The sequence below is a fragment of the Pan paniscus genome, chromosome 15, assembly GCF_029289425.2.
Source record: "Pan paniscus chromosome 15, NHGRI_mPanPan1-v2.0_pri, whole genome shotgun sequence".
NCBI lineage: Eukaryota > Metazoa > Chordata > Mammalia > Primates > Hominidae > Pan > Pan paniscus.
In genome coordinates this window covers 65,565,644-65,588,982 of record NC_073264.2, presented here as the reverse complement: position 1 = coordinate 65,588,982, position 23,339 = coordinate 65,565,644, and the positions used below count along the sequence as shown (strand labels likewise).

The 23,339-nt window shown below is 41.6% G+C and overlaps 3 protein-coding genes across 6 annotated transcripts in view; 1 reads left to right on the top strand and 2 right to left on the bottom strand.

Annotated features, from left to right (window-relative positions):
* The window catches only part of ZBTB25 (zinc finger and BTB domain containing 25), a 55,195-nt gene that overhangs the window by 27,257 nt on the left and 4,599 nt on the right, over positions 1-23,339 (top strand). The gene's annotated exons all lie outside the window — the stretch shown is intronic.
* AKAP5 (A-kinase anchoring protein 5) lies at positions 2,888-13,643 on the bottom strand. Its single transcript, XM_003831614.5, has 2 exons — positions 11,707-13,643; positions 2,888-9,193 (listed from the first exon to the last, which is right to left on the bottom strand). The coding sequence occupies exon 2, from the start codon at positions 8,928-8,930 to the stop codon at positions 7,647-7,649; it is 1,284 nt and encodes a 427-aa protein (XP_003831662.2). The 5' UTR covers positions 8,931-9,193; positions 11,707-13,643; the 3' UTR covers positions 2,888-7,646.
* Positions 17,264-23,339, bottom strand: part of MTHFD1 (methylenetetrahydrofolate dehydrogenase, cyclohydrolase and formyltetrahydrofolate synthetase 1) — a 71,980-nt gene continuing 65,904 nt past the window's right edge. For 3 of the 4 annotated variants that reach the window (XM_003831610.5, XM_034937686.3, XM_034937685.3), the window contains 3 exons: positions 22,388-22,540; positions 18,958-19,051; positions 17,264-17,510 (listed from right to left, as the gene is read on the bottom strand). In XM_003831610.5, the coding sequence (XP_003831658.1) occupies positions 18,962-19,051; positions 22,388-22,540 (243 nt within the window). In that variant the 3' untranslated portion in view covers positions 17,264-17,510; positions 18,958-18,961. The remainder of the gene's footprint in view (positions 17,511-18,957; positions 19,052-22,387; positions 22,541-23,339) is intronic. The other variant, XM_057299725.2, reaches the window with a different exon arrangement.

The window sequence follows — 23,339 nt, the reverse complement described above, 5'->3', positions numbered from 1 at the left end:
GCTGCTCTCTCAAACTGGTGGCTATGCTCAGAGCCACCATGATGGCCATGCAGACAATGCACAACACAGTGCTAGGGGGTGCCTCGATTGAATGAAGGCTTCTCCCAGAGTTGTGCTGTGGCAATGGCACAGCTGTGCGTGACAGCCTTGCCTTTCCTTATCCTGGTTTAAACACTGGGTTTAAGAAGCCCTTATTTTGAATTTCTGCAGCAAGTAGCAGTTTTCACTGATTAGTCAGGATTAAACTAAGATAGACAAGTGGTATAGAAATCAGAATAAGATTTAAAATTACCCCTAGGTGACACAACTAATGTCTTGGTCAAAATTGGTAGAACTTGTATTAAAAGGGTGGATTTTGCTGTATGTAAATTATACCTTAATGAGAAAAAGATTCATACCACTCAGAAAAATATAAGTCTTAGAGTTTGATGAACCCTAGTGATTATCATTATTCACTGTTAATCCTTCAGGAAAAACACAACAGCCAGATACTGAGGGTTTTTTAAAGAATTCTAAACACAAATTCACCCTGAAATCAGGACAATTACTGATAAGGCTATTTAGGGAACATTTGGATAAAAGATCAAAAACTGAGTTTGACTTTTTTTTACCGGAGTTGAGTCGTGACCAATTGTTTTGGCATTTTCTGCATCTCAGCCATATAGAGTACGAGGCAGTTCTAACTTAGTCATTCTGTCAGGAGGATAGAAATACTCTAGTTTTGAGCTGGGCGTGGTGGCTTACGCCTGTAATCCCAGCACTTTGGGAGGCTGAGGCAGGTGAATCACAAGTTCAGGTGTTTGACACCAGTCTGGCCAACATGGTGAAACCCCGTCTTTCCTAAAAAGAGAAAAAAAGTAGCCGGGCATAGTGGCGGGCGCCTGTAATCTCAGCGGCAGGCTGAGGCAAGAGAATAGCTTGAACCTGGGATGTGGAGGTTGCAGTGAGCCGAGATCACTCCACTGCACTCCGGCCTAGGCAACAGAACGAGACTTCGTCTCAAAAACAAAAACAAAAACAGAAATACTCTAGTTTTGGAAGACCTGTTTAAATAGAAGTGATATTCTAAAGTTCTTATGTTGCAAATGGCCATTCCATATGGAACCTTTGCGTTGTAATTTATATATATTTGATTAGCAGCACATGCATGCCTGAAGCTGCATTGTGATGGTGATTTTATCACAGATGTGGTACAGAAACCCGCTTGTAGTCATACTGAGCAGACCTGTGACCTGTCAGAGTAGGGATTTGGGAATAAAAGGTTCAGGTACAAGTGTAGAAATGACTGCATCTGCTTTGGTGTCACCTTGTGCTTCCTATCTCCCAGGAGTGCAGAAATGGAAGGCCTGGGTCCTAAGACCACAAGTATAGCTGTGAAAAGTGTATAATCCTTCTCCCATAGTAGCACTGTCAGATCAAGGCCAAAAGTTCTTTTTGAGTTTCACCACAAAGCAAGTGGTGGGGAAAGTGCATCTAGTTTTGCTAATGTCCTGAAACTGCTGGACACTGCTCCCATTGTTATGATAGGCTGGAGTTTACGGAGACAGTTTTAAGGCTGGGAGTTTCCCAGACGCGGCGCCACACGATCCTCTCCTCACCTAGGTTTCCCTTCACTGCTCATTGTGCCCACACCCAGTTTTGCAGAGGATTTTCTGTGAATGCGTAGTGCACAGACACGCATACTCTCTTTCCTAAGCTCGGGAACTTAACCCCCAGTAAGCTTAAGCTTTCAGGAAGGAAGAAAGAAAGAAAAGTAGGTATTCACAAAAGGGTTGGGGACTCCAGACGTCAGCATTAAAGGTAGGTCTAAAAAGGGATTAGCAGAATTGCCTGTGAGGACAACTTTTGTGAAGTGTAGTGTATCTTTTTTCTTTTTTTTAAACCAAGAAGAGATTTAATAAAACTTTTTTTTGAGACAGAGTCTCGCTTTGTCGCCCAGGCTGGAGTGCAATGGCATGATCTCGGCTCACTGCAAGCTCTGCCTCCCGGGTTCACGCCATTCTCCTGCCTCAGCCTCCCCAGTAGCTGGGACTACAGGCACCCGCCACCACGCCTGGCTAATTTTTTGTATTTTTAGTAGAGACGGGGTTTCACCGTGTTAGCCAGGATGGTTTCGATCTCCTGACCTCGTGATCCGCCCGCCTCGGCCTCCCAACGTGCTGGGATTACAGGTGTGAGCCACCGCGGCCTCCCAACGTGCTGGGATTACAGGTGTGAGCCACCGCGCCCGGCCATAAAACTTTTAAAAATCCTGGAAAATGTGAAATATTAGCTACCCTATTACAGTGTTTGTACATTAAGAAGACATTTTGCTTTGAAGCCAGATTCGTTTTAGGACTTTTAAGGTACTATCAAGTTTTAAATTGGTCCCAAGATTTGGAAAGTACAGTCCTTCCTAGAGCCTGATTGTTATCATCGGGCTGTGGTTACGAAAAGATAGAGTGTTAACATTACCAAAATGAAATCAGTGTCTTAGTAAACACAGAACTTTTTAAACACCCACCTTTAGTATGTACCATCTGAATAATTCTAGCATTTTCACATTGATTAGTCTTTTGAAAAATCATAAAGATGAACAACTCATAGGTTAATGCAGAAAATAATGAGTATATCAAGAGATGAAAACAGTGTGCTTTTGTCAAATTCACAAATGTCATCAAATTCAGAACTGCCCTTTTGGCTGAATTAGTTCAGCATTGTAGGTGTTTATATTTGTCTTGCTGAAGGACTGTTTTAGGAGTGTTGTTGTAAAATCTCTGTCCAATTCCCAATTAGCAAAGTAGAACTTTTGGTAGTGCGAACTCAGTAGTTCCATCAATGTGATCTTTACAGTTATAGGAAATGAACATAGTTTGCCCACAGTTCTTTTAAAAGATCTGAATAAACATGAGTCAATATAACATTTATTCTGTATTAATAATCAGTACATAAATTAATTCAACTTGAAACCTTTTTTCTACAGAGTATTATTTAATATTATCATCTGATCCACAGTAATTTAGTACTAATTTTAATGAGAAAAAATGAAACTTTTACTTTCATAATAGCTCATCCACTTAACATTTTTACAAAGAACTACTATAAATATGTAACACTATGCAGGCTTTTTTCTACACCTAGTCACAAATCAAAATAAGCATACTGTTTATTTAAAAACGGAACACTTTCAAACTGCTGCTGTATTCAGATCACCACCTTCCCCACACCAAAATTAATTGCTCTCTCTGTGTACTCCCCTCTGTGCCACTCATGTTGCAGCATTATCCATGGCTCTTTGCCTTAACCCAACCCGGTTTCTGTTGTCACTGCTCCCTAGGTTGAGTTCTTGGATGGCAGGGAGCCTGTCCCCCTTATCAAATAGTGTTAGGTATGAGTTATGCCTAATACGTGTGTTGAATCAAATTGAATTTAATTAGGACACCTGAATTTTATGTAGCTTCCTTCTAATTTTTGTAACTAAGGAGCATTACAAATTTTCTTTTCAAAATGTACCATAAAATATACCATGGATTGAAATTTTGAATTATGTATAAGAGAGTTCATGTTACCCAATAAAACATCATAGGAATTTGAACCTAAAGAACTCTAAATCTTAAATGAGGATTTTTTTTTTAAATGCACAAATGGCAGGCAGAAAAATCAAACCCTGCTATATTATCAGATGAAATTAGAAAGTAGACTACATATTTCAATAAAGTTGACATTAAAAGGATCTTTTCAAACAGTGGGATTCTAAAGCCTAACAATTATTTTTAAAATTCTGTTGTAAACCTCGAAAAACATTCTTAACTATAAAAAATAAGGTAACTTGAAGTTAGAAATTTATGGATGAAGTTAATGCTGGATTGCATACAGAAGCCAAATTTGGTGCCTCCATGATCCATATCTTTAATGCCTTTAGCAAGCCTGTTCACATATACTGGTGAAATAACAATCTCTCAGAAGTAAATAAAAGAGATTCTAAGACTCCGCTGAGTAGTAGACCAAGTAAGATCATCACAAACTTCATGCTGTCAAATACATTACCTTGAAGGAAAATTATGCAGACAGCTTTTCTGAACAACTCCATTTATGCCACATGCTTATTATTCTTTGAGGTGGAGGAGGTGGCAGGGAACATAATTTCTGTTTGAAAGTTCTTTTGTTTTCTGCTACCTTTACTTAAATGTTACCGGGTACTATTTTTATATCCTATAAAGTGCTTTGAAAAAATGTTAAGTGAATAGTGCTACATAAAATAGAGGAGAATTTTCACATTCTCTGGGTTGTAAGAAGCAAAGTGAATGATACTTGAGTCTTAAAAGAGGAATGATAATATGCTGAAAAAGTTAACAAGTAGCCAATAATCCCCCTCCCCAACCCCCAGCCTTGCAAAATTCTGGGTTCAAAGAGAAACTGAATTTTGGCTAATAAATAAATAAACATTCATTAAAAGCAGAATTTATACCACAGCAAATGTAAACGAAAATTCATGTGGTGTTCCTAATAATTATTTTAATGTTGTTAAATGGACATGAATTGAAACAGAACTTATTTATATTCACTTAATGTTTGCATATAAGGTCAAATTGCTTAAATACTATTACAAGAAAAATATTTTATGACTCTGAAGCCATCTGATTTCTGCATATTTCTATAACAATAAAACAATTTGAATCACCTTAGAATTCACTGTAATAGGATTTGGCCATGTAGCACATATAATCAGATTGAGACCAGTTAATTTCTGAATTCCTTTTTCTAACTGAAATCCTACTTAATTCAACAGATATTCTCAATAGAAAAACAGAAACCTCTTAAGAATGAATGCAAGTAAAATATACATCTTATCATAAAAACAATCAGTACATTCTAACCAAAAATATATATCAAACCACAGTGAAAAAAGTAAAAACCTAGTATTAGATAAAATTTTACTTTCTTAACCAAAAAATTCATTGCACATATTTACCATTTATCTGTTTTTTTAAAAATCCCCCAAAATATTTCCAGTAACTGCTAAGTACTATACTTTTTGCTTGTTCATGAGATTACTAAACATTTACAATGCAAGTGTATTGGCTTGGAGGCATCCTTGCAGTAAATGAGGGCAGGATTCTTCAATACACTGTAAAATGCACCAACCTTAGTCAGGTTTTTAAAATTGTTCACTTTTAAATATGATAGCTGGTAGCTGTCCAAGTCCATTAGCACCACATATAGTGAGTTAAAGAGTGTTTTCAGAGAAGATGACTCGTCTTTTTTGTTTTTAATGTTTAAAAGTTGTACAATTAAAAGAAATTGACTTCTTGGGTCATGTGTTTTGAATGACACTTTTCATCTTGCTCAGGATTTCCACCCTCCTCCCCGGATTATAAGCATGAAGGTAGGAAAATCTGGGGGAAATATTTTTGCACTTCAGCAAAGAATCTTGCTAATAATATCCATGATTTGGTTCAATTTCAAAGTCAGATTAGTTTCTTTTGTTAGAGGTCTCAATATGTATTTACAGAAAGAAATGAAGATGATTCTGTAAGACAAAGTAGCAAATACTTTCTATATGCAATCCATGCATCTAATGTGCATTATTTCCTCCAAGTGGAGCTCTTGAACAAATACCTTACATCTCATACTTCATCTTTATTACTTCATCTGTTTCAAGTAGTAACACAATCACTCAATTTACACAATGGGGGAATACACACTTTGAATCCTAACCTGTGAGGTAGGGAAGTGCACTCTGGTATTATGGCCATTTCACACAAGGAAAGATTGAAATAGGATTACTTTTTCAAAAAATATGGCAATCATTGATGAGATCAGATGCTTCCCTTTCAATATGTAAATAAAAATGCAAATAAGCCCTTCTCATTTTCGTAAAGTATATCTGGATTGAAAATAGTGATGAAGGCCGGGTGCGGTGGCTCATGCCTGTAATCCCAGCACTTTAGGAGGCCGAGGCGGGAGGATCATGAGGTCAGGAGATCAAGACCATCCTGGCTAACACGGTGAAACCCCATCTCTACTAAAAATACAAAAAATTAGCCGAGCGTTGTAGTGGGCGCCTGTAGTCCCAGCTACTTGGGAGGCTGAGGCAGAAGAATGGTGTGAACCCAGGAGGTGGAGCTTGCAGTGAGCCAAGATCGCGCCACTGCACTCCAGCCTGGGCGACAGAGTGAGACTCCATCTCAAAAAAAAAAAAAAAAGAAAGAAAATAGTGATGAAAAAGTTAACTTTCAATATTCATGTAAAATGCTTTTTACTGGTCTCAACACACAGACATGAAGGAATACTGACATTTAAATTATAATGTGCTTTAGCAATAACTTTTCACTTTTCTATTCACCCACATTCATGGCTCATTTTTGGCCGAGAATAAATATTTGCACTAGATTATTAGGATTTTCCAGGACCATTACTACCAGGCTGGCTTTGAATCTACTCTCCCCTCTTTGGAGAGAAGTTGAATATGGCTCTTAAAGAAGTAATTCTGCAAGATGAATCCTATATTATCTGTGATAATTTACTTGGGAATTTTCCCTTCTCCTGGATGAATAATAATATTCCCTTTGTTTTGTTTTTGCTGTTTCATTTTTTAACTTTTCACAGATAAATCCATGCAGAAATGGATATATACAGATCTGTTGAGGCAGAAAGAAAAGCGGGGGAAAAACCCCCTCTCCCTGTTTTCTACACTTTTGCACTTAGTAACAATTTGCCTGATTGAAGGATTTGTGAATGGTTCTCCTTTTTTTTTTTTTTTTTGAGATGGAGTCTCGCTCTGTTGCCCAGACTGGAGTGCAGTGGTGCAATCTTGGCTCCCTGCAACGTCCACCTCTCAGGTTCAAGCAATTCTCCTGCCTCAGCCTCCCAAGTAGCTGGGATTACAGGCGTGCACCACCACGCCCGGCTAATTTTTGTATTTTCAGTAGAGATGGGGTTTCACCACATTGGCCAGGCTGGTCTCGAACTCCTGACCTTAGCTGATCCACCCGCCTTGGCCTCCCAAAGTGCTGGGATTACAGGCGTGACCCACTGCGCCTGGCCAAATAGCGCTTATAAGAGACTTAAGACTAGAAAACCACTCACGTTTAATATCAATATGCATATTCTGCACACTATCTGCTGAAATTGGGAAAATGCAATGTATTTTTTGAGTTAAGCCTGCTGCTTAGGAATGTAACAATTACAAATCACATTCACAAAAGTAGCTCACCTTATTCACCATTTTAAACATATATGTGCACTGTAAAAAATAAGTTTTTAAAAACTTAATGTGATGTTAGCCTATACACAGAGCTGAATTATCAAAAGGAAACCAGACTTTGTTATATCAGAGGTCATTAAAAAGCTTATGGCATACCATAAGTGCTCAATAAATACATCTTCCTCCCCCAAAGCACTCTAATCTCCATATGCCGTTTTAGCAACTCCCTGTATGTTATGTCACTTTACACTGCAATCTGTGCTGACTTCCTCCAATCCAGAAGTGACTGCATTTCAGTGGTAGAGTTTTATAAACTTAATCTTTAGCACTTCTGCGCTGGAATTGTACCTCTTAAGTTCTAGAGATGATAAATCTCTCATTTGTTACTAAGAAATGCCACAAATGTATAAAAGAATTCTTCATTAAGCTTGTTTTTTCTGCCGTGACTCTGGAGAGTAAGTCACTGTAGAAGATTGTTTATTTTATTATCATCAGAGGCCATTTCATTAACCAGCTGTTCTATTGACAACTGAATAGCATTCTTGACAAGAGAAGAGGCTGTTTCAATTAAGAGTGTTTCATATTGTTCTGAAGTTCTATCCTCAAAACCATTATCATTAGCAAAAACCCCTACTTGCTCATTTTCAGTTGAAATTAAGAATTGCTTAGGGACATTTTTAGATTTTGTAACATCAAATTCACTGATTTCAGTGTCTGTAATAATAATAGCAATTGGCTCCATTCTTTTGCTTTCTTCTGATTTGGATTTCTCTTCAGTGATCCCATTTTCTTTAAAATCTGATTCTTGGCTCAATTCAGTATCTTTTGGCTTAGTTTCTTCAGCTACATTCTCTGTACTTTCATAGTCTTTTCCATTTGGTGCACTTTCTAGGGTACTGTTACTGGCTTCTTCCACAATTTGTTGATCTGGAATTGCAGGTAAAGGAGGAACATCAGAAAGTACTGGCTGCTGATGGTCTGTTTCTGAAGTTTCAAGTGGGCTTGCTTGCTGGGGTTGAACATCTTGTTTTTCCTTGATCGTTTCAATTTCTTCAAGGATTAGAGTTCCCGTTTGAATAGCAGAATGCCCATTATCTAATCCAAGTTCTACTGAAATCACTTTCTCTCCAGAAGTTATGCTATTGCTCACATTTGATTCACAGACCTCATCACCATCTTTCCGTGAGATGCCTTCACTTAGATCCTGGGTTGACTTAGCCTTTGTTGCCTGATCATTCAATGGGGTCTGTGTTTGTATATCCAAAATTTCAGCTTCTTCCTGGACTTTGATGCTGCAGTCTGAGTCTTCTATAATTTTGGAATGATTACTCCTTTTTGGCCCTCTTGGGAATTTTATGCAGGGAATCTTAAGTCTAGATTTTGCCTTTTTCTTAGAAAGATCAGCATCCTCAGCATTTATTGCAGGTTGCATTTCACCCTCCAATGGCTTTTGCTGCTTTGAAGACTCTGACCTTTTCCTGCGTGTTACAAGACGTTTGAGTGAGGCCCAGGCCCCCCGTGTGGGCTCTGGCTGATCAGAAGCTCCTGCTTCTTGTGGACACTTCCTTGCCACATCAGCAGCTTCAGAGCCAGCTTTGGGCTTCAGTGCTTTGGCTGCTTTCTTTCTTCTCTTGAAGCAAAGCATGGATGCCTTTTCCTTCTGCCTTTCAGCCCCAGGACTACCTTCTGCTGATCTCTTCTCATCCTTGTTTTCTACATGAATTTCTGAAATTGTGGTTTCCATTTTTACACTGCACTCTTATTCTCTAGAAAACTGTATTCTCTCTTCCTTAGCAGCCTTTTGTGACAAAAAGATGAGCAAAAATGTCACACTAGGTAAAATTTCTTCCAGGCATATTCATACCTTTCATCTTACTCCATACAGTTGTTTTAGGTGGTTTCTCTAGTATAGAAATGCCCAGTTTCTCTATGGCTTGTAATTTCTCTCTTTAATTTCTTGATGAAAGCCCTTCTTTGGATAAATTTTTGCTTTATTTAAAGATCAACCTGATGAGAGAAAAGAAAGTGGTATTTTATTTCACTATGAGCCTATTATTTTCTGTGGAGACTATTTCAGTGAATGTATAAGATTCTACCAGGCATATTTTCCATGTAATAACTTAATGAAATGACTGGAGAATAAACATTGGGGTTTACTTTGGCCCTATTAAAGAGTTCAGTGTGATTCTATTTTGTTTTATCCTCCTTGTTGAAACTTCATTTTGGATTACCCTGCAAGTCTGATATTATCAGTTCTTTAGTTATGTTGTCTGTGTGAATTGCTTATGACTCTAAAGTGCAAGTTAAGCAAACAACAAGAACAAAAAATGAAGTGCAGGATGAAAAGCAAGCTGATGTAATCTTTATCACACTCAATAAATAATTTTAAAGCTGCAAAGGACTTTAGAGATTATTTGAGATTACTCAAATCCAGCCAGATGACAAAACTGAACTCCAGAGGGGAGCAGTTGTCTTGTCAAAAGCCATGCAGCTAGATAAGGTCATAGCCAGAGTTAGAACTAGAGACTTTGACTCTCTAGTTTTACCATTATAACATAAGGTTTCTGTTCTAAAAATGTATGTTCCATCAAGGAAGTGCTATTTTTCATACATATTCTTAGGAAAATTTAGCATTACTGTCATTTCCCACTCTTAAATTAGTTGTACAATTTTGACATTTTCATTTAAGTACTGTATCTGCTGTATCACATGTTTCCACCATAATCTGCACATAGTTGGAAGTCAGTAAGAGTAGTAATAGCTGACATTTATTGAGCAATTCTTGGGTATTAGGCAGTGCATGCACTTTTACATACATCTCTAATCCTCACCACAATATTACAAAGATGGTGGTATCACCACGTACAGATGAAGCAATTTGGCTGAGATTACGGCAGAGCTGTAACAGAGCTCAGATTAACACAAGATTGCTTGTTGCTTAAAGCTTATGTTCTGAAACTGGGCTTTAAGAGTTTCGTCAGAAAATGAATTGTTTGGGGATACTAATCTGCAGTATTTCATTAGTAAAAAAATTTAAAAATTGATTAATGGTCATTTAACCATAAGGCACTTATCAACTCATAATTGAACCAAGAGTAGACTGAGTTCTTGTCATTTGAAAACCAAGCTTTTGAAATTCTTTATATTTTATTTTTTTGGTTCAGGAACTAATTTAAAAGCCAAAAATAAGTTGGCAAACTATGCAATTGGCAAACTTAGATAATATAAAGGTGTATTGAAAATTTAATCCTCAGAATGGTATGATGGCACCAGAGAATGGAAATGGGAGGTGATTATCCAACAAAGATCCTATGAATTTTAGTGGGTGGATGCCCTAAAATAAGCAAAGGGACTCATTCTTTATATTGTTTTTATGTAAATCCTTCACTGAAGTTTCATTTGGGTAACCCATAATTTTATGAACTGTAGAAGGAACTGGAACCCTGAAAATCAGTTTATAAGTAAATATTATCTTAGGTTGGGTGTTTCATACTGTATGCCTCTAACAGAAAGATAAAGTCATTCTAGAACAATGACGGAACTAAAATATGAACATTTGACAGTGTTTCTCCTCACAATGTTTCAGTGAGCACTAGAACCTCAGCTGATAACTGTTTAAATCTTCTCACCTCTTGTGAGTTTTCAGCACCTGAGCATTTTTGTTAAGCAGAGGCTGTATTACCACATAATAGAAATATTGAAATGAGATGTTTAGGAGTCTGTCATTGGAAACTAACCTGGATTGCGCAAAGACAATCGTTTGAGAAGCTCACTTGAATGTATCTCACATACTAGAAATAAAACGAATACCCAAACAGAAACTTAACTGACGAGGGAAAATAATGCAGTCTGTAGACAATAAAACTTTGCAGAATGTCAGACTGCAAATGATTCGCTCTTAACCAGCAAGGGTAGCTTTATCGCCTCAGGAAATCTTAAAGTCCCTGTGCTCATTTCCTGATGGAATTGCAAGTCTCATGTCACAGAAAACACCCCCTTTCCTTTTTCCCTTGAGCAGCCAGTACCCGAGGAAAGCAATGCATCTTTCCCAGCACCAGATACGGACCACGAAGCTTCCTCCTGGAGGAAGGAATCTCGAATTCTGGCTTGACGCCCCTTATGGCAGGAGACAGAGCGCAGGATAAAGTACTCAAAAAGGAAAATGCCGGGGGCGTGGAACAGATAACCCAGCTTCAGGCTGTCTGCAGAATTATAATGTAATGGCCAGAAACCCAAAATCACATTTCTCAAAGAGGGATAAAGAAGGAAAAAAGCCACCGGCAACCCATGCTTCTAAGACAAGCTGTAACGCGAAGGGGATAGGTGGGCAGACCTGATGAGGGTCGCCCTGGCCGCGGATTCCAGCGGACAAGCGACCTCCCGCGTTCTTACTCCCAGCACCTCAGAGGGCTCGGATACCCCGTATCCAGTGGGCACCTCTTGCCCACTCCGCGGTCCGCGGACCGGACATTGCCCCCGACCCTCCTCCCCCGCAGGCTCCCCGCCCTGCCTTTACTCACGTAGGGCGTCGGGGTCCTTGGCCAACACTGCTCCCGAGGTGGCGGCGCCCTCGCGGTGCCCGGCGCCCAGGCCTCCAGGGAGCCGCGGTCGCACCCGGAGCAAGGCGCCCTCTGCAGAGCCCGCCGCCGGGTGCGCCCCCTCCCCACGGCGCGGGGACAGACAGCAGGCAGCGCCAATGCGAGCGGAGCGGGCGGGCAGGGGCGGGGCGACCGCGGGAGGCGCGGGGCGGCGCGGGCGCCGGGACCCACCTGCAGCAGCAGCCTGCCTGCCTGCCGCGGGGAAGCCCATCGTGCTCCGCCCGGGCGCCAATCTCCACTGCCAGACCACATCAGCGCCGAGGCGGGGACCGCAAGAGAGCCAGCCGGAAGGTTCGGGGGGCGGGGGAAGGCGGGGGGGACCAGGGCAATGAACCCCGCGTTTTCTGAGACGCTAAATAGTGAGGTCCGGTTTCAAATTATAGACAGTCGCATTACACATCTCCTCTCCTCCCCCTCAGAATATTTAAAGACAAGGCAGACATCGCATTTTAAAAGCAGGATTCAAAACTGTGCATAGAATAGCGAGGTCATGTTTGTTTGAAGCGAAAATTACATATATAAATGGAAACAGAAAGAAACCCGACTTTCTCAGGAGTGGCTTGAGTGTCAGATCATCGTGGTTCATCGCCAAACAGGCTTTCAAACCTTTGTCTCCCAGTGGGAAGCAGGTGGAGGTGATTGGTGCAGAACTTTGGCCTGCAGGAGCAGCTGCATCTCTATGCGGACAAGGTGAGAAAGGCACAGGAACCCAGCTCCATCCATCTTATACCTTACATAGTTCCAAAAATAAGTTGAGGTAGCTTACAAGTTACCCATGATTCCCTTCAGGACATTCCCTATGAGGGCATTCCTGGGAGCTCCAGCTGTAAAATCTAGTAGGATCCATCACAATCCCAGCCTCCTCCTCTGGCCCCCATAGCATAGCATCCAGATGAAGAACCTGGTAAGGTGAAGTGAAGAACTACTGAAAAGCAGCCGCGTTCATCTCCTTTCTTCAACAGGATCACGACCTTAGGGAGTGTAAATGTCAGGTGTCCATTTTTGTATTTTTTCCGGAAATGTTTTATATTTGTAAGATTCTGTAGTTTCCACAGAGGCTTATCAAGGAAAGAACTCTTGGGACACAAAAGCAAAGCCAAATATAAGCTGTCAAGATCTTAAAATTACAGATAAAAGAGGCAAGAGTTGTAAAACAGGAAAATCCATAAGCATCTAGTTTAGTTGTAATTAAGAATTCAGGGATGGGCGCAGTGGCTCACACCTGTAATCCCAGCACTTTGGGAGGCCAAGGCAGGAGGATGGCTTGAGTCCAAGAGTTTGAGACCAGCCTGGGCAACATAGGGAGACAAAAAAATTTTAAAAATTAGCTGGGCATGGTGGTGCACGTATGGTCCCAGTTACTCAGGAGCTCAGGAGGCTGAGAAGGGAGGATCACTTGGGCCCAGAAGGTCAAGGCTGCTGTGAGCCACTACTGCACCACTGCACGCCAGCCTGGGCAACAAAGTGAGACCCTGCCTCAAAAAAAAAAAAAAAAAAATTCAGTCAGCCTTGTTCACTCAGCAAACACGTCTATCGAAATGGTCTTCGTATCTCTCTATGGGTTGCTAGCGCTGCTTGTTGCCAGTTTTGAACTTTAAGCCAAAAGAAATCCATTATGCTCATAAGCAATTGAGAACTATTCCTTATTGAGATCCAAGGTTTCTCAAAACTAGCAGACCTGGGAGTTTGCAAGAGTTTCAGGCAAAAAATAAGATGAAGTTATTTAGGTGAAGACAGGGTAAAATAGCTGTCTTATTTTTATTTTTATTTGAGACAGGGTCTTGCTCAGGCTGGAGTGCAGTGGTACAATCCCTGGCTCAAGCAATCCTCCCACCTCAGCCTCCCATGCAGCTGGGACCACAGGTATGCGACCACATGCCCAGGTTCTTCTTCTTTTTTTTTTTTTTTGTAGAGATGGCGTCTCCCTATGTTGCCCAGGCTGGTCTTGAACTCCTGAGCTCAAGTGATCCTCCTGCCTTGACCTCCTACAGTGCTAGGATTACAGGTGTGAGCCCCCATGCCTGGCCTTCACTTGCCTTTCTTTTAAACAAAATTAGTAAAAGGGAACTGAAAGGCAGTTTGAGGTGAGAGATGAATTTATTTAGTATTTGAAGGGCAAATTCGGACAGACTTCCTTAAGGTATATTACAAACAAGTCATCCCTGACCTCCACCAACACACATACACACAGAGTCACTCACACAGAATATAGTACTATAAATAACATAGTGCACCATAGTTTTTCTTTAGGATATGACTAGAACTCAATGCCATATGTGTGTGTATGTGTGTTTAATGTATCCAGTACCTCATGCATGAAAGAAACCTGTCATTCCTGAATTCAGGTAAGTGACAACGAAGGCTGTTTAAGCTATTACCCATATCATTGTCTACTACCCCATTAGTAGCTTTTCATTATATAACAGGAAATAGGCTATAAATGTATTTCTGCAATCTGATGAGAAATTATCCTACCTATAGCTTATCATGTTAATATCACTAGATACAGTGTGCCAGTAAAATAGCTTACATATTTATCTGAGCAATACTCTACTGATCTTACCATTTATCCCATCTTGATCTCTACCCATTGCCTGGGCCTATAGCTACCAAAAATGACTTATAACTCCTTGTTAATAGCTCTTACATTTCAGAGGCCTTCTGGGAATAAGCCCTCCAACCCCGTTCCCTGGGACACCATTGAATGAACCTGAGGCTCCAAGTCTCTGGTGGTTTCATCTGTTCCTGGGCACCATGAGGGTTGCACAGAGCCAACACAAACTCAATAGTAATACTGTTGCAATCTGTTTAATGTGGCAGCACATAAATGCTATCTCTTTTGAATTAAGACTGTGTGTACATCTTCAGTGCACAGAAACAGCCTCTGAAGTGAGATCAGAGAATGTACAATTTGTTTATCAGTAATATTACTAATATGGGGAAGGAAGGCATTAGCAGCCCAGAGAAGAGAAAGGGCACGGGAAAGCCACTAATCTGGAGGGACTCTTAGCACCAAGGTAAAGGCACTAGACCTTCTCTGCCAGCACATGCTAATAGTTACCCCAAGCACTAATACTTCTATAGGTCTTTTTTATTTTGACACAGGGTCTCGCTCTGTTGCTCAGGCTGGAATGCAGTGGCTCAGTCATAGCTCACTGCGGCCTCGAACTCCTGGGCTCAAGCAAACCTCTCACATCAGACTCCCAAGGAGCTAGGACTACAAGCGTGCACCACACACTCAGCTGAGTTTTGGGGTTTTGTTTTTTGTAGAGATGGGGTCTGTCTTGTCCAGGTTAGTCTTGAACTCCTGGGCTCAAGTGATCCTCCTGCCTCAGCAGCCTGGACAAGACAGTGAGACCCCATCTCTACAAAAAACAGAACTTCAAAACTCAGCTGAGTGTGGTGGGATTACAGGTGTGAGCTACCATGCCCAGCCCCTACCAGTATTGAGGATTTAAACCCATGTGGCTGTTGGTGATATTAGGAAACCTAAATCCTTTAAGATGATCCTTAAGTCACCATATCTGACAAGACTGCATCCTTCCCTTGTCTACAAAATGAATTCCCAGCAAATCCCATTCCAGGTGAAGTTTCACAGGACATTAAGAAATGTACCAGAAAGCGGTCGGGCACAGTGGCTCACGCCTGTAATCCCAGCACTTTGGGAGGCCGAGGTGGGAGGATCACTTGAGGCCAGGAGTTTGAGACCAGCCTGGCCAACATGGCAAAACCCCATCTATACTGAAAATACAAAAAATTAGCCAGGCATGGTGGTGCGAACCTGTAATCCCAGCTACTCGGGAGGCTGAGGTGGGAGAATCGCTTGAACCCGGGAGGCAGAGGTTGCAGTGAGCTGAGATCACGTCACTACACTGCAGCCTGGGCAAAAGAGCACAACTCTTGTCCCAACCCCCCTCCCCCCAGCTGCCAAAAAAAAAGGAAAAAAAAAGTACCAGAAGCAATTAACTCTGCAAACAGGGCCTGGAGGATGCTTTGCAACAGGAACTGACAAGTGCTTACAATGTGCCAGGCCCTGTACAAAGCATCTTAGATGATGTGTTTGAGTAATTCCAGAACCGCCCTCATGAGGTAGGTACCAACAGTGCTCCTATTTCCATGGTGAGGATGTGGAGGCAGGGAGGTGGGTGAGGCTCTCTGCCATAGAGCTGGGGCTCTGCACTGTGACCCCTTTGCCATATGCCTCTCAAGGCAGCGCTGTCATTTCTGTGGACTGTAAAATTGACTGTATTACAACATTGACATGGACCTAGGGAATTAAAAATAATAAAACCAAGGTCACTGGGAAAAATACTGCTTTGCCAACATCAGCAGTGTTTAGCACTGGCGCCAGTGGGATGCAGCATCCTCTGGAAGGATCCAGTGGAGGGAGACAAGGGGAAAAAGGGAAGGAAACAAATGGGAGAGGAAGAACAGAGATAGAAGATAAAGAACAAGAAGAGAAGGAAAAATATTTGATTTATTTTTTTAGACAGAGTCTAGCTCTGTCTCCCAGGCTGGAGTGCAGCAGCATGATCCTGGCTCACTGCAACCTCTGCCTCCTGGGTTCAAGCAATTCTCGTGCCTCAGCCTCCCAAGTACCTGGGATTATAGGTGCCTGCCACCACACCCAGCTAATTTTTGTATTTTTGGTAGAAACAGGGTTTTACCATGTTGGCCAAGCTGGTCTTGAACCCCAGACCTCAAGTGATCCGCCCACCTCGGCCTCCCAAAGTGCTGGGATTACAGGCATGAGCCACCTCCACGCCCAGCCAGAAGAGGAGGAAAAAAAATATTAGGTTGGTGCAAAAGTAATTGTGGTTTTTACCAACCTAATGTTTTAGGAAAAAGAAAGTCTGGGCCAGGCATGGTGGCTCATGCCTATAATCCCAGCTACTTGGGAGGCTGAGGCAGGAGAATCACTTGAACCCAGGAGACGGAGGTTGCAGTGAGCTGAGATCGCGCCACTGCACTCCAGCCTGGGCGACAGAGACACTGTCTCAAAAAAAATAAAAATAAAAATAAAAAGTCTGTAGGGAAGGGTGGAGCCCAGGCATTTAGAAGAAACTCAATGAATACTTGCTGCACCAACAGAATAGAGGCTCACCTAAGGCTAATGCTGCATGACCATCCTTCTTGAGCACTCTAAACATAGACAGTGCTAAAGCTGTGACAGAAATGGGAATTCCAAGGAAGTTCAGGCAAAAACTTGTATAAGCAATACTTCCTCAGGGTAGAAAAACAAAATTCAACAATATAGAAAGGTATAACCCAACCCTCTCAGGAGGTCCCCTGAATTATGTGTCCTCTCAGAAATACACAAGCATGCATACATTTCCCTCTAAACACAACAGTATCATAAAGGGCACACTGCAACTTGCATCTTCAGCCCAAGGGTCTGCCTGACAAATGAGCTCACAAAGGATGGCAGAGACCTGTGGCACAGTCTGTTAAGGCTGTAATTCATATCGCAACACCAAGATGGCAAACTTATTTCCTTTTATTCTGTGGAACGTCACTAAAGTAAACAGACGTGCATGATTTATGTTAATTTATACATGATGAGAATTAAGGCTGAAAATGACTTCTGGGGAAACTCCTACTATTAGTTTCAGATCTTCTGGGCAGGGGCTGACTTCTCTTGGCTTACTTATACTTCCTAACTCCCAGTGGGCCTGAATAGACACTGGCCAGACTTTCAAAGTAGCTTCTTGAAGATGGATGGTGATCTGGAAGGAAAAACAAGAAATAAATGTTTTCTCTAAGCACTGAAATGTTTCCTGTTCCTTCCATACTGCACCATTACCCACTCACATTGCCAAAGCTGTTAACATTTACATCCTTTCCTGCCACCAGCTCTTCTAGGGCGTGTCCATAAATGGACTTGAAAATGATGCAAGGTATTTCCATAGTACTATGTGAATACTGTTCAAGACCAGACCAAGCCGTGAGCCATGACTGCATTTCGAGTATCACACATACCCTCTCAAAGAATAGTGTTCTAGCATCAAACTACAGTTTGCTTCTACTTGGACCTTAACTTTCTCAAATAATGCAAGAGCTTTTGTTTTATACTATGACCCTTTGATATCCTTGTCTTTTCTAGCTTTTTCTAGTTTTTCTCAGGTGCTCCCCCAACCTGTTCCACACAGAATTTGTAACTTCAGGTCATTTGCATGGTTGTCAGAATGCCCCTTCGCTAATGTCCAAATGAGGGTTCAGTTTCCCAAAACTCACGTCTTCCTTTTTTCTTGGTTAATTCCTCATTTTGCTAAGTACATTGCTAAATAACTTCTTAGGAAGAGATGTGGGGTGGCAAACCCTTGCACGTCTGAAAATATCCAGATAGATTCGGCTAGGTGTGAGCACATGTTGAAAGTCATCTTCCCTGTGACCTTACAGGACACTCCTCCATTGTCTAAAAGCTTCTTATTGCCAGTAAGATGGGTGTTAAGTCTAGTTCTCATTCTTTTCATAGGCAAGCCACTTTTTTCGTCTCTGGAGAAAGATGTTAGGATTTTCATGTTTGATATTTTTGCAGTTTCAACAGGATGTGTCTAGGGATATAAGTGCACACTGCAACTTGCTGCTTCAGCCCCAAGGGTCTGCCTAAGGAGAGACACGTCCTGTTGAAATTTCAAAAATATCAAACAATGCAATGTCACTCATTGCAGTCGGTACTCAGGGCCCTTTCACCTAAGGCCCTAAGAACTGCCAGATTGGTCCTGTTTCCTTCTCTTTTCTATTATACTTCCTAAGACATTTGCTAACTCTTGCCTTCTAACTACCTATTCAGAGTATACAGACCGTCAGCTGTTCCTGACCTGCAATGTGTCATCAACTCTGAACCCCAAGCCTCCTGGGGCTTCAGCAGAGGGAGTCTAACCTCTCCTGTAGTTTCCTCTGTAGTTTATTGGACAGCAGTTTTCTCCCCTACACTGTCAACCTGTGACAAGCCATGCTGCGCTTCTTCCAAAAATGTGTTGAAATATAAATATTTCAATTCATTGGTTATTGCCAACTCTCATTACTATCCCCTCTCCCCTCAGGGAAGTCTGAAAAGAAATGTTTTGAAAGCATTAGAATTTGAATTTTTATAGCGTCAGTTTGAGCCGTATAATTCATAAATAAGCTACATGAGGAAAAAAGCCAAATTATTACCCAGTAACAACTTACCTGTTTAGAATAATCCATTCACCTGTTCTGTTTCAGGGTCCAAATCAATATCATAAAAACAGGGCCGGGTGGGGAGTCCAGGCATTGTGCTCATCTAGGATGTAAAAAAGCATTACAAATAAACTAATGCTGGGCACAGTGGCTCACGCCTATAATCCCAGGCTGAGGTGGAGAGGATCACTTGAGGCCAGGAGTTCTAAACCACCCTGGGCAACATAGTGAGACCCCCATCTCTACAGGAAATAAAAAATTAGCTGGATATGATGGCATGTGCCTGTAGTTCCAGCTACTTGGGATGCTAAGGCAGGAGGATTGCTTGAGGCTAGGAGGTTGAGGCCACAGTGAGCCATGATCATCCGATTGCCTGGGCGACAGAGCAAGGCCATGTCTAAAATAAACGTAAAGTCATCTTTACTTTCACTTTTCCTTCAGAAAGAAAGCCCAAGGCATAAAGATAGAACATCATTTTATAGTTGTCAATAAAGTGGGTACTCTTGTTACATATTAAAAATCAAGTCACTGATCCTGTTAAAAAACTCAGAAACTGATCCCTGCTGGGCGTGGTGGCTCATGCCTATAATCCTAGCACTCTGGGAGGCCAAGGCAGATGGATCACCTGAGGTCAGGAATTTGAGACCAGCCTGACCAACATGGTGAAACCCCATCTCTACTAAAAATACAAAAATTAGCTGGGCATGGTGGCGTGTGCCTGTAATCCCAGCTACTTGGGAGGCTGAGGCAGGAGAATCGCTTGAACCTGGGAGGCGGAGGTTGCAGTGAGCCGAGATCTTGCCACTGCACTCCAGCCTGGGTGACAGAGCAAGACTCCATCTCAAAAAAAAAAAAAAAAAAGGAAAAGAAACTGATTCCTCATGTCCTTCTGCAAACCAAACGCCAGCCTTCACTATCATCTTCCATGTGGTCACAAGCAGTAGCAGGAGGTGTTTCCACCTTCACCTTACAAGAATGAGTGCTGGGGAGTAGAGGAGTTGCTCACTCGCCTCCTCAGCTCACGCTTTGCAAGACCAAAAGGAGGTACAGGGCTTGTCTGCTTTTAAATTTTGTTTCGTTCAGTCTTGCTAGCTGAGCTGCCCATGTGATTTTTGCTTCAGCAACACGATGGTAGGAGTTAGTATCCTTTAACTTGGGCCAAGACACTTTTGTACATAATCTAGATGGTTTTATAATCACCATTCTTACTGGCCCAAAATGGCCTTCTAAAACTAAACTTGTAATGCTTACAAATTATATTTGTACTCACTACTTTTCTAAAGACTCGGCTTTGACAAATTTCTACTTAGATGCAAATATGTACGGCTTGCAAGTGAAAACTCCGTATATTTTTATCTGTAACAATGTCCTATATAATGAATACACACAAGTTCCAAATCAAATCTAGACAGGAAAACAGCTTAGGTTACTTCTAAAACTTAACTATAAAAAGGTTATTTAAAAAGAATGAGTCATCTTCTGTAGCACAAAACATCATCAATACTTTAGAAAACCTCATTCTGACTGACTTCTGAGTACCAATCAATATTCCCCAAAACACATTATAGGGATCTGACAACTGGTTTATATTCTTATATTGTGTAAGAGGTAAGGAGGTGCTAGGTGTGAGACAAGTAGGAGAGAGGAAAGGATGGGTCCTTAGACACAGCAGAAAAACCGGAAGATGACATTATAAAGATAAAAGACACATGCCCATTGTTGTAGACGGGCATGTACATGTCAGCAGAAAACCCTAAAGATGGTTCCCCAAACAGTGATGAGTAGGATTTTTGATATTTTCACTCATTCCCCAAGAGGATTTTCCCTCCTAAACACTGGTCACTGATAATCAGAAAAAATACAAAAAAAGATTATGTGTACGCACATGTATGAACCTAGATATAAAGTTCTGAAAATAAGCCATCACACTTTGAATTAATATAGAAAATATTCAAATAATCTGAGTCTCGTTAAGGCCCCAACGGCAACTGGAAGGTGTTAGAATAGTGATTAAACCATTTGATCATGTGTGGAAACGCCTTGGTCCAACTTAAAGTTAAAAGCCTCTGACACATACTTTGTTCTAAATGAGAAAGTCTTGAGTTCGGCAGGCTGTGTCTCTCTCCACCTTACAGCCTGACTCTCACTGGCCTGACTGCTTCCAGATTTGCTTTCACCTCTACTGTTACCCTTTTCTTCATGTGAAGATCAAAAGTGACAAGAAAGAGTACAGCTACCCGTCTTTCAGCTGGTAGCTGCTGACAACTTCTCCAAAAAGAACAACACATATTTCTGCACTATTCAAGGTGCTGGGTAAAAATGGTGGAAAATTCCTACCACAAGGGATTTCTACAAATCCTGGAGACTGATGTACATCATAGCAAGGCTAAGCCTTCTGCTCTCTATAGAGAGCTAAGGAGGCAGTGAGATGCAGGCATTTGTGCTAAGCACCACTGTGATGTGATGATGTTGCCTACAGTGTGAGCTGAGGGCAGCAGGGCTCTCACCTTTCATAATTTGCCCAAGGCCAAGATCTGAAGAGGTGAAAATGAATTCAGCTCTAATGTCCTACGTTTTCAACTCTATAATGCCACCTCCTACCACTTTCTTACTATACTGAAAGAATGACATAAATCCAAAAGGATGTATGTTGGTTTCTTTTCCATGTGTGTTGATTTAGTTTAATATTTCAATCCTGTATTGCATGGCAGTACAATCTGTAGATACAGGATACAGGGCAGATTTAGGGGATAACCTAGATTCAGGATCCAAGTTAACCTTGGAACAATGTCAGCCCAAACTATGATTATGTCCTTAAGCATCCCTCCCCTCTGCTTCCCAACTGGCAATATTCTTCTTTGAATATGCATAAAATCTGTAAGATAAGAAAGCAATGGACACCTTGTTCACCTTGAAGCGTAAATAAGCAACCTCACCTTTCATATCTCAAGGGTCCATTTGCATTTTTTAATGGGGAAATTCCTTACTTAAAAATAATGAACCCCCTGAATTTCAGACATAAGTTCTAGGCCTGTCAGTAAAACCTCTGTCCCTACCTCCTAGGGCTGTGGGGGGACTGAGTTAATCTATGTAAGGCTCCCAATAAACATTAACTGTGATTATGTTAGCACTACCCCAGCCTATCAACTGGGCTCATCCTAGATTCAGTGAAGAGCATACTGTCCCTGGGAAACAGAATTTTTTATTCAGTATGAGTAGTCCTGGCATCATTCTTGATTTGACACCAAGATGGTCCACAGCAAGACCTATATAGCTCCTGCTTTATAGCTTATGATCCACAGCAATCATAATAGGCCCGATTCCAATTTTCTTCTGGGCAGTGAACTCTGCTCACTTGGCATTTGCTTGATGGTTTCGGCAACACACTTCAGACGAGAAGTGCAGATGCGCCCACTACTCCCTTGCAGCATGCACTTACCGTTCCTACTAAGGGGTACAGAAAACCAGCCCCAACGCTGGCGCGGATGTCGCGAATGGGCAGAATGAAGCCTGTAGGGACACCTTTTTGCTCTGGGTTGTGAGACAAAGACAAGTGTGTTTTAGCCATGCAGATGGGGAGATTCCCAAAGCCCTGGGGAAAGAAGGGAAGAGAGGGAGGACAAATGAAAAGATGACAACCCAGCAATGACCATCTGGGCCCTGTGATTACATGGATTCTTCAATTTATTCGAAACATCTAACTCCCTTTATATACATCTCTATCTTGCTGTCCTCCAGCTTATTTATTAAGCCAAAAAAAAAAAAAAGAACTGTTGGGTGAGGGAGTTAGGTACTCACAACTGTAGTCCACAAGTGAATATTTTATTTCCATCTATGGAAATAACATAAAACCAATTTAAAATAATAGTTTGGAGTAGATATGAGAATAAAATTGGAGAGGGTCAGGTGCAGTGGTTCATGCCTATAAATTCCAGCACTTTGGGAGACTGAGATGGGTGGACTGCTTGAGCCCAGGAGTTCAAGACCAGCCTGGGCAACAGGGCAAAACCCCATCTCTACAAAAAACACAAAAATTAGCCAGGTGTGGTGGTGCGTGCCTGTAGGCCCAGCTACTCAGGAGGCTGAGGTGGGAGGATCGCTTGAGCCTAGGAGTCAGAGGCTGCAGTGAGCTGAAATTGTGCCACTGCACTCTAGCCTGGGCAATGGAGCCAGACCCTATCTCAAAAAAACAAAAACTGGAGACGTTCTCAATATTTTGGTAAGACATTCTGTATTTCCTCATGGATTTCTACACATTCATATAACGCCTATGGGTAAATAAAGAACCAGGGACTGTGCCACCTAATCCAAACTCAGTATTTCAGAGGAGAGAAGGCTGCCACCCAGAGAAGTGAAGCAACGGGTACTTGGCAGGGCTGGGAGGACCCAGA

Excerpts from the sequence above, each read along its gene's own strand:
- AKAP5 (XM_003831614.5), bottom strand. The coding sequence starts at position 8,930 with ATGGAAACCACAATTTCAGAAATTCATGTAGAAAACAAGGATGAGAAG.